The sequence below is a fragment of the Erithacus rubecula genome (genome assembly GCF_903797595.1).
Source record: "Erithacus rubecula genome assembly, chromosome: 4".
In the NCBI taxonomy this organism is placed as follows: domain Eukaryota; kingdom Metazoa; phylum Chordata; class Aves; order Passeriformes; family Muscicapidae; genus Erithacus; species Erithacus rubecula.
In genome coordinates, this window is record NC_136686.1 from 59,824,338 (window position 1) to 59,835,437 (window position 11,100).

General features: G+C 41.0%; 1 protein-coding gene across 4 annotated transcripts in view; it reads right to left on the reverse strand.

Moving 5' to 3' along the window:
* Positions 1-2,209, reverse strand: part of CACNA2D1 (calcium voltage-gated channel auxiliary subunit alpha2delta 1) — a 359,815-nt gene extending 357,606 nt beyond the window's left edge. For 2 of the 4 annotated variants that reach the window (XM_079304609.1, XM_079304607.1), the window contains exon 1: positions 1,533-2,201. In XM_079304609.1, coding sequence (XP_079160735.1) covers positions 1,533-1,627 — 95 coding nt within the window. In that variant the 5' untranslated portion in view covers positions 1,628-2,201. Of the gene's footprint in view, positions 1-1,532 lie in introns of all 4 variants that reach the window. The other 2 variants (XM_079304608.1, XM_079304610.1) reach the window with 2 other exon arrangements.
* Positions 2,210-11,100: the final 8,891 nt, after the last annotated feature.

The window sequence follows — 11,100 nt, forward strand, 5'->3', positions numbered from 1 at the left end:
CCCTATCAGCTCAGTGAGAAATTGTAAACTATAGGAGCTCATAAAACTGTAAATATGGGAGCTCAAACATAAGAAAACAATGAGTTAAAAAGCCCTAGATTTGTATTTTGCTACACTTGCTTTTACATGGCACATCTTTATGAACTGCAACACGAGAATGTTTTAAAAGGTAATTTTTCCTACAATGAAAGGCTGTATTTATTCAACTTAGAAGATGCTAAGTGGTTATCCTACACTTATCTTTGTATTCCTTTCATTTAACAGTGCGAGCATCCCTTTGAGTCTTTCATAATGAAACCGATACTCAGAACTGAATCCAATTATAACAACCTACCAGCAGTACTAATTGGTGAAAATGCATTGCTGGCAATTACTGCAAGGCATCCTTCTGCCCAGGATGAACGACACCAATAAATTCTACCCAGTGCTAAACAGTAAGGAAAGACTACCATTAGCACTGTTTTTCTTATGTAAAATGCATTAAAGTGAGTCATCCACTTTAAAGTTACTATAGGTAGCTTTAACCCAGATTCGGAGACTAAGGTAAGTGCTTAAAAAAAAACAACAAAACAAAAACAATATAAAAATAATGAGGTGAGAGAGAAGAAAAAGGAAGAAAACACGATCACATAGTGCTTTGCCGTGGATTTTCTTTTTTCCTATCTCTGGGCGAATCTTCAATATGATGTATTGGCTTCCTTTTGCCTTTCTTTTATTGCATCATTATTATTTGATCTTTGCACTGCTCTGGGCAACACTTTAATGCTAATAATTCTGCAGTGCTTTAAAGATTTCTATCTCAGGGGCAGGCAAGGCAGCGAGCTGCGTGCACCGCGAGCATCCTTCAGCTCTCGCGAAGGTATTTCTGCGAAGTGCGGGTCCGCAAGGCCGAGGCTGAAGGAAACAGCCCTTGGGCTGGTGGCTTTAGGGGAGCAAAGCCCCTCGGGCGGGACCCAAGCAGCGCACCCAGCACAGCAGCCCCAGCCCCGCGGGAAGGGAGGGAGCCGCAGCTCGGGCTCGGAGCTCCCAGCCGTGCCCGCCAGCCCCGCTCCCCATGCCGGCCGCGGAGAGGCAACGAAATCCGCCTTCCGCGAGGATTTTAATGCAATTGCGAAAGTTTTCAGGGTTTTTTTATAAGCAACGTTGGAGCTCCATCCAGGCTGGAATAACCTCTGTGGGAGGAAGGGGCGGACTCTGTGTAACTCGAAACTTTCTTCTCGACAAGGATGACCTGACGGGGTGTATTTGGGAGCCGCTCCCGAGCGGGATTCCCAGGCGAAGCCTTTACCTCAAAAGTCCCGCCGCCGGCCGTCAGCGGAGCTTCCCCCTCCCGGCGACCGCCCCGGCGGGACCTTCGGCTACCCTGACTCTTTCCTAAGCAAAAGCTGCCAAAACGTACAATTTCCCCGATCGTCACTTTCCGCCCGGTCTAACTTGATTTCCCTTTGTATTGTCGCTGTCCCTGGCGCCGAGGAGCGCCCCCGCCCCGGCCGTGCCCCCGCCCCGGACCCCCGGACCCCGCTGGGACTTACGTGGTGGCCGAGGGGAAGGGTCCCTCCGAGGAGTGGTTCATCACCAGGGACTGGAAAAGTGTCAGGCTAAAGACCAGCAGCCAGCCAGCAGCCATCTTCCTGATCGAAGATCGATCCCCCTTGCCCAAGTCGGCGAGACGGCAATAATAATAAATTCAATTATCGTGTGTGGCGGTGCGGGGGGGGCCGTGGTTCTTTAAAGCCTCCTCCGCTCCCCCCACCCGCCCCCTCGCAGGAGGCGCAGCCCAAAGATGCGCGGAAAAGCGGGAGCGCGGCCGAGGGTGGGGAGGAGGAGGAGGAGAAACGATGGAGATCTGTGGGTGGAGTGGGGGAAGAGGCGAAACAGAGAAAAGAGAGAGAGCGACAGATACTCCACTCTCTGCTACTCCAGCAGCAGCTCCAGCTTCATCCGATCCGCCGCCATCAGCGCTACTTTTGTAACAGATCCTGCCCTGCGCGTGTGTGCGCGCGTCCTTCCCTGATTTATTCCACCGATTGCAGAGCCGAAAGAGGAGGAGAGAGGCAGGCGGGGTGGCGGCTCCTGAAAGAAGAGGAGGGAAGCAGGGGGCAGAGTTGGAGATCGCGGCGGGCTGTGCCTTCCCTGCAGCGGGGAAAGCCGGGGAGCGGCGGGGGCGGCGCGGGCGCTGCGGCCGCCGCGCTCCATACAAGGGAACTCGGCCGGGCCGCCCCGCGGCCGCGCTGCCGCGCCCCGCCCCGCCCGAGCGCCCGCACGCTATTTTTAAAACCGCTTCGTGCCTTATTTTAATTCCAGCCCCCTCCTCCCTTCTCGGCGGCAGCGGCAGCCGCGCACGGCCCGTGTGCCGCCAGTCTGGGCTGCGATTTAAATAGCTGTTGCAGGGATGTGTCTGTAAATGCCGCTGGAGCAGCGCCGCTCAGCCCCGCGGAGCCGCCCCCGCCCTGCGCAGCGTCCCGGGCCCGCGGCGCCCCTGGGCGCCTCCGGGAGCCCTCGGGCTGCATCCCCGCATCCTAACCCAGATACTCATTCCGCATCCCTCTGCGAATTCACGGGGCGCATTGCCTCTCCCCTCCTTTCGTTTGCTCATGTTCACGCTCACCAGTCTCTGTGGCAACTATACGCTGTCGGTATAAATGTAGAAAGTAATCCAGGAAAATATTTCCCAGCTTATTTGTTAAAGCATTTAAAAGTTGAGTGATAAATTCGATTTTCTTTTCGATCTTTGGGTTGGTTTTGTTTGTTTTTGCTTTCTATGTGCTTACATATTTACATTTTAACGTATTTACTTAGTTCAACAGGTGAAAATGAAAGAGCAGACCCAGTATTCATTTTGTTTTCATGTCCTTTGTATTTAAGGATCACATCTTGAATGTATTAACTCACAACAATTTCTATAAAACAGGAAAGTGCTCATCTCTATTTTAAAGGTGGCAAGGGGATCAAAACTGAGATGCACAAATGAAGAATTGAGTGCTCACATTGCCTGGGCTCAAAGCCAGCACGATATTTCAGTTGCAATCTGTAAAGCATGCAGTCACTCATCTACATTGTTTCTGGATTGGAGCTGGCACTTGGGAGCTGGTGGGAAGAACTCCCAGTTGTCTTCACCTATCCGCCTACCGATAGGTACGTAGGATTCAGGCTTTGGATGCAAGTCTGAAATAGCATTTTCTAAAATGATTCTGCAGCCTTTAGACTCAACCAGTCTCAAGAGTATCTATAGCTTTTGAAAATCTCCATAGGCCTGACTGTTTTGCCACTAAAGTGTGTTTGGGTACTTACCTGTAACTGCTCACCTGAGTACCTCTGCTTCCCCATGGGGATGTCAAGGGTACCAGCACTGTCATGGCCCTGTGGCACAAGTCCTGCATCACATGAGACTTGAGGAAATCTGGGGTTGAAAGGTGCTGGGGTGTGGATTAAAATTTTGGAGAAATGCACAGAGGAAAGGGGCTGAAGACGTTAACTAGTACAGGTTGCACAAAACCATGCTGAATTTACTTAGATAAAGTAATTTACTTAAATAAAGCTCCTCATTCTTGGGCTCTCACACTAAGAGTATCATTATCAGCATCAAGTTAATATCAATTCAATTATGAACATGAATATTGAACAAAAATACTGATTTTACTCCTTGATAAGACTCCAGTGTTTGGGCTAAACTCTGAAGTTCATGCCTAAACTCTGCTGAGTTACCAGCAACCAGATGTTCTTCAGTTAGTTGTGCCCCAAAACACAGTTTTGCAGTGGGCAACACAGTAATGGATTAGCACTGGCACCACTCCTCCAGAATCAGTGGGAATGCCCCACCTGGCTCCTTCCCTACCTGAAGGGTTGAGCATATGCCCATTTCTTCTCTCCTAGTAGGAAAGTGTTCCTGTTAAAGTCCCTCAGGATCACAGAGCAAGCTGTGAGCACTGAGCTGGAAAAGAGGCACTCTCCCAGGGCAGAACTCCCTGGAGTGAGCAAACAGAAAAGTACTGACATGTTGGTGTGGGAAAGAGAGGGTGCAAGCAACTATGCAAACACACATAGGAAATGGTTCCAGCAGGTGAGAATAAGCAAGACCACTCTTACTCTCAAGTACCATTTCAGTATAATGTAAAGGACACCAGAAGATCAGGGAATGATAATGTAAAATAACAAATTGACAAGTAAAGGGTTACACAGGGGTGTGTCTTTCATCATTAGTATAATTTTCTGTACGCCTACACTTCTGATGCCTATAGAGCTTCTTAGGGCAATAATTAGAGCTGCAAATAGTGCCAACAAGAGTAACACGTGGCTAGCAATGAAACTGTGCAATGGATGGGTTGGTTGACACCCCACCTGGTACTGTAAGGTCTGGATTAATCAGTACTAATACACTGAAAATCAGCTGAAAAGTGAAAAAAAATATAGAGAAAATACTGCTATGATTTAATAAAGAAGTGTTCAAAGCTTCCAATCTACTGTGCTATTTACAACTATATAATTTTAACCCTCTGCAAGTTAATCCTACTGTGAAGAGTGTAAGTGAATACCTGTGGAGCTCACTGAAACTCGGGGATGAAAGAGAAAAGTTGTCTCTATGTGGCTCCAGCCACATAGCATGGAGCAGAAATTCACAGGTTGGCTCCAAACAAGCTGGTTGAGGTGTGGAGCAGCAACCAGGGCTGGAAAATGGAGCTTGACTAGGGATGTGGTGTTCTGGGAAGGTTTGTCTTAGCTCAAGATCAACCTGCAAGGTTTTCTGGATTTACAAATAAACTTTAACTGAAGTCCAGTTTTTGAGAAAAGGTAGAATCAAATAACAGTTTTCCTGTAAAATTAAGGCCGGAAATCAGGTTTTGAAGTTTTTCCTTATTTTGAATTTGAAATTCAGGAATCCAATGCCATCCTGAAGCATATGGAAGAAAAAATGTAGGATTTATTCCATGATCAATTTGTTATTTACTAATTGCCTAGTCTTTGGTTCACCTAATTATTTATGGCCTAAAAATTCTTTAATTTCCCAGTTATTTAATAAAGTTGCAGAATGTTTAGAAATGGTGTCTTCATCCTACAGCTGTGTACAGACATGAGTAATAGGCCTCAAATGAATTCCCACAACCTTCAATGAGAAAGTGTGATTGACTTAAAACATAAAAGTAGCAGACTTAATTTTCTTGGTTTCTTCCCATAATGCCTTAAAAAGAAGCATGAATGTAGTTCCATCATCAAGTTTTAAAAAGCCATTAAAGTCTTCTAAACAATCAATTTCTTTACATTTGCTGATTAAACTGTTTTTGTATAAATTCACTGTTTTAAATACATGGCTTCACTGTAACACTGCACTGCAGAAATTCTTAAAATTTATCTGTGTTGAGATTCCTAAAGATCTAATACAGCTGACAAGTCTTTTTCTTTAAGCACTTGAATGACAAACAACAAAAGTAAATCTTTCTTCATTCTTACTTTACTTTATTCTAAATTGATTGCCTGTTATATCTGACCAAGACCTTTTTGTGAAGGAGCACAGGAGCGACAGGTATTGATATAATGAGGCATCTTACAGAAAGTTTACTGTGTAGCTTTTTTGGTGAGCTTGGCAGAGTTAGGCTTGTGGTTGAACTCTTACCCTAAAGATCCTTTCCAATCTAAAACATTCTCTGATTCTGTTCTATGATTCTGCTGAAAGTATCTGAAATCTTTCAAGCGACCATGATAGTCCATATGTCACAAAGAAATTCCTATTGTGAAAGTACAAAATTTAGTTTGCATCAAAGGCTTCTTCTCAGTTCATTTAATCCATAGCATGGATTAATTCATTATCAAGTTTTTCTCTTTTATTTCATTATCAAGTTTTTCTCTTTTATTTCAATTTCTGGATATATTATTTATATTTTAATGTATTATTTACACCATTACAAATCTAGCATAAAAGAAAAAAGAGCAGAGCCCTCTGTCTCTTAACCACTTTTAAAAAATCCAAATTTGTTACATTAACTCCAGAATCAAAGCTTTATTAATCTGGTTCTATGCTTGTATAAACTCATTCTTCAGTAATCAGCATTTTCAGGAAAGTCTTTGAAGCCAGTGACAGGTTAAGACCCTCTGTGCAGCGATTGCAGCATTTGTGTGAATAAATGGGACACAGTTACCAAGTGCCTTAAGTGTCTTTTGTGGGAGCCTTATAGGAAATAAATCTGTACTGGCTTTATTCTTGCCAGCCTTGATCAGCATTTGCTGAGCACATTCCACCTTTATGCTTGGTGTAATACATGCTTAGCTAGATGGAACCCCCAAATGTTACTGGGTTCAGCCAAAATGTGCTTGTCTGAAATATGGCAAAAAGTGTGTGCATGACCCTGGAGAAAGGTGTAAAGCACAGGTCTGATGAGGAGTGGTTGAGGGAGCTGGGGATGTTTAGACTGGAGAAAAGGAGGCTCAGGGGAGACTTTATCACTGTCCATAAGTGCCTGAAAAGAAGCAGTAGAGAGGTGGGGGTCTGTCTTTTCTTACAAGTAACAATAGGACAAGCAGAAATGGTCTCAAGCTGCATCAGGGAAGGTTAAAATGGGATATTAGAAAAATTTCCTCATGGAAAGGGTTGTCAAGCACTGGAACAGGCTGCCCAGTGAAGTGTTTGAGTCACCACACCTGGAGGTTTCTAAAGGATGTGTAGATGTGGCACAAAGGGACATGGTTTTGTGGTGGTCTTGGCAGTGCTGGGTTTGAAGCATCTTAAAAGTCTTTTCCAACCTAAATGATTCTGTGATTCTGTAGTTCTATGATAATCAATGCCACATACTATTTTCATCCTGGCATAAGATATCTTCTTTATATCTGTGTTTTACATTGGGAAGGAGGGAGTAATCTTGCTGAATAGCTCTCATTCTGTTTGCTAGTGCAAACTAGAGAGTGCAGACAGCCTGATCTCAATTTCTAATTTCAGAGGTGAAAATGCTGTTATGGAAGTCTGCACCAGATGGAAATACAGGATACAGCCTATTGCAAGTGAGATGAATTGTTTTACATATTTTAATTTGATAAAATTTATATTGCAAAAACTTTGTGACCTACATCCAGCAGCAAGATAATCCACACTGTTTTGTTCTCACCCTTGCTTTTGTTCATATTTGAGTAAGCATGTTGGATCTGGTAGCAAAACTTTCACTATCTGATATGACTGTTTTTGCTTTTCTTGTCAGATTTGAGTAAACATTCATTCTAATTCTAGTTGTTAGAGCAGGGCTGTATGCATTTTCACACTGAAAAGTTTTTTTTATTTGCTTGGACTTTTTGATACTGCAGTTAAACCAACAATAATTTTAGGATACTTTAATATTGAAACTTGGAGTCTAGAACAATTAACCTTCTCCCAGAGAATACCAAGAAAAATATTTGATAATAAAATTTCTGGTACTGATTTTGGTTGGTGTAGAGTTGATTTTCTCCAGAGGAGTATGTATGGGGCTTTGCTTTGGGGCTATGTTGAAAACTGTGCTGATAACACAGGGATTTTTTTTAGTTGTTGGTAAGAAGAGCTTACACTGTAGCACTATAGTGCTAGAGATAGTAGTTTGGTTCTGAAACACTCTGTGTTCATTCTGATATTATCATTAATATGTTTCTGAATTTCAAAGGAAAATTATTTTTTCTGTTCATTAATCACTGTGTAATATTTCACAGTATAATGTAAAAGTGCTCCTTGTAAATCTCATATTGTTGTTTTGACACAATTCTCGGAAAACCATAAATGTCAGTCATCTTGCTGGAGAAAACCCTCAATTATAAATGTTAAACTGTGGTATGTGCTGAACTTGTGAAGAAATATAACTTCTAAGAGAAATCTTATACAAATTGCATATGATTTATAAGGTTGAAATTGACACAATGTTTCTGTACAACCTTGTGTATTTTCTACCAAGTCCCTAATCTATTTTAACTTAGTTTATTCCATCCCTTCCACTGACTTGAAGCATACACAGTTCTTTTTTGAAACCAAATATATATATATATATATATATATATATACATATTCTTTAGCCTCATAAATCCCAACATTTTCCCCATTTTTTCACCCTGTGAGATACATTCTTATGCCAGTATATGCTTTTCTAAATGTAAGGATGGGCCTCCCCTGGAATCTGGTCTTTGTGACTTTATAGGTGTAAAAAGAGGCACCAACAGAGAGGCACTCTATGATGGCAACAGAATAATGATAGCAAACCACTATCAGCCAAATGGAATTAAACCATCTCAGCATCTAATACTTACTTAATCCATCTAACCTAATTAACCAGCTGGTTGCAAATGATACATTCGAAAGTTATTGCTGAGATTTTACAGCAATATTCCTGCAAAAGAACGGGTGCTGTGGTGCCATCCAGCCACAGATGCTACTTTTGGAAGTTTAATGGGGTAAGCTGAACTTTAGTAGGAAGGTTGTACTTTTCTCTTTTTTAGAGCACAGTTGTTGCTTTTCTCATTCTGCATTTGGTGAGACATTCATGGGCTGCCTATGAGAAAAAGGTTTAATTATTTTTACCCACTTGTAGTCAATGAGCATAGACCAGCACCTCTACAGATCATCCTGTCCTAAAACATGGGTTGTTGAGATGGCATTGGCATCCTGTTTGATTTGCTTTATAAAATAGTAGTAAATACAAAAATAGCTTAGAAAGAATACTGGGCAGGGGGATGGAGAAAAAGTAAGAATGAAAGATTATAGAGCAAAAATAAGAAAAGAACATGAAAGTAAATATCAAGAAGAAAGGTTATGCATGTGGAAGTAAAGGCATGCATATTGTCTTCATTACATATTGTACAAGGAAGATAAAAAATTTAAAAGGAAATAGGTGAAGAAAAGCAAAGAGAATCAGGAAAATGCGAATATGAGGAGGAAAAAAATTCATTGGGAAGATGAGACAGTAAAAGGAAGAAAAACTGATAAGGAGGAGATGCCAGTAAGTAGGAGAAGTAACAAAGAGGAAAAAGAGGAATGAGTTCACCAAGAGAGGTATGGTCTACACATACTTATGTGCACTTGTCTACTTAGTTTTTACAGATGGCAGAAAGAATGGCAAAGAGTCAGGTGTTGATTGTGCCAGGGGGACACAGCAGAGGCTGGCAGGGCTTTGCCATGTGCTGGATCAGAGCCAGGTGTCCCTGTTAGCTGGGGTCAGGCCATCTGAGCTGCTCTGCCCATAAGCAGAGATGATGGGCTCAGGTGACAAAGGCCACGTAGCTCCTGGCTCAGGAGCACTAACCCAAGCCTTGCCTTCAGGGGGAAGGCAGAGCTCCCTCCTGTATAACACAGCATGCCTCAATCTGAAAAAAGATTCTGCTACACATTTTACACCAGCTGCAAAAATGATTTAACAATTATGATTTGTATACTCAGTTTCTAATGAGAGAAGCCAGGGGGATAGATGGTAGACTTTATGCCAAGTAGCCTTAAGAAATAATAAAAAAAACCAAATAAATATTTATAATATTCCTTCTTTAATAAAGCCTGAAGACAGATAAGTTCTCTCATCTCTTTCAAGATTTATTAAAAATCTTTAAATGGCTGTTCTTAAAAAATTCCAATTTGACTTTTAAAGTGAAAGTCAAAAGATAAAAGCATCTGTAGGTAAACTTCCACATCTGATCTGCCCATGTCTCTATAATTTAAATGAAGGAATGGATTTAAAAGTTACTTGTCAACTTCTGCTCTGATTTCAGCAGCAAGTGAGATTTTTATGTTGTTCTATTTGAAAGGACAAAGTAAATTTTTTGCATTTTCCCACAGTATATAGTATATAGGGCCAATTCTTTCCAGAATCATGTGCCATTAAGCTATATAATAATGTTGTAATTTATTTATATGGGTTAATGCCTCAACAGTCCAAACTCTTTCATGAGCTATAATATATCACTATGGTAATGTTAAGCCCCCTTGTTATAATTGGGTCTGTACAGTCTGCCATTCCATGCAAAGCAACAAAGGGCAGCTCTGCACAAACCACTCCAAATGCTGGAATTAATTGTGTTGTAGACTTCATATTGCACTTGCAGATGTTTTTAATTACTGTTACTCTCTGTTTAATAGCTGTTTCCATAGTAACTATAAATTTTTTTTAAGAGGGTGTGAAAGGAAGTAAGTTGAGTAGTTGTTTTGTTTGTTGTTTTGTTTTTTTTCCTTAAAAGGGGAGTAAAGACAATCTGACTATATGCACACCTATATGTACATGTATATGTATATGTACCCAAATCCTAAGCGGTACAAGAAATGCAAGATAAACAAAAAGTAATGATGCAGAGAAACATTAATGTTTTCAGAAGATATCAAACTATTAAATGACAAATTACTTAGGTTAACAATCTGCTCTTTCTTGATCCCTTTAAGTTACTGATTTTTGGCACAATCTAGAAAGCCCAGTGAAGTCAGAGTGCATGCAGTGCCAGCAAACACAGATCTGTGTATGTTTCCAGCATCACAGATTTACTAGACACAAACTCTTTCAGCAATGCTGGCTTAGGACTAAAAGGCATAAAAGATACATCTCTGTGAAGATTTACTAGTAAATTTCATTTCTTATGTGAATTATAAATTAACCATGAGTGTGTATCCTGCATTTGAAATACAGTTTTTTACATCCACTGCCTAGTGTATTTGCAAAAACAGAGCAAGCATGTAATATATCAGCTAAAAAACCAAGTATCTTATCTGTTATCTTTGAGTAATCTCTAAATTCTGTCTTCCTTCAACACATGCTGTTGGTTAAGAAGTATTCTAAAAACAGGTAGAATGTCCTGGTAACTGGAGATGTGGATAGTTTAATAATAACTCCCTACACATATCAGAAAAATGAAATGAAAATAAAGATTTGTAAATAAATTACTGATAAATTAAAAATTATTTTCTCTTGAAAATACAAGGAGTGAAAAAAAAAGTAAGATTTATTTTGATGTTTCAAGATTATACACTGAAATAACAGAAATCTTTCCTTTTCAAGTCTAGTATTTATCATGTTCTAACTCTTAAAATATCATATGAAAACTGTAACAATCTGACCAAATTTCCATCAATAGCTAGGATAGAAAACATGACTAAATGTCCAGTTCTCCCTCCCTTGAGTACAG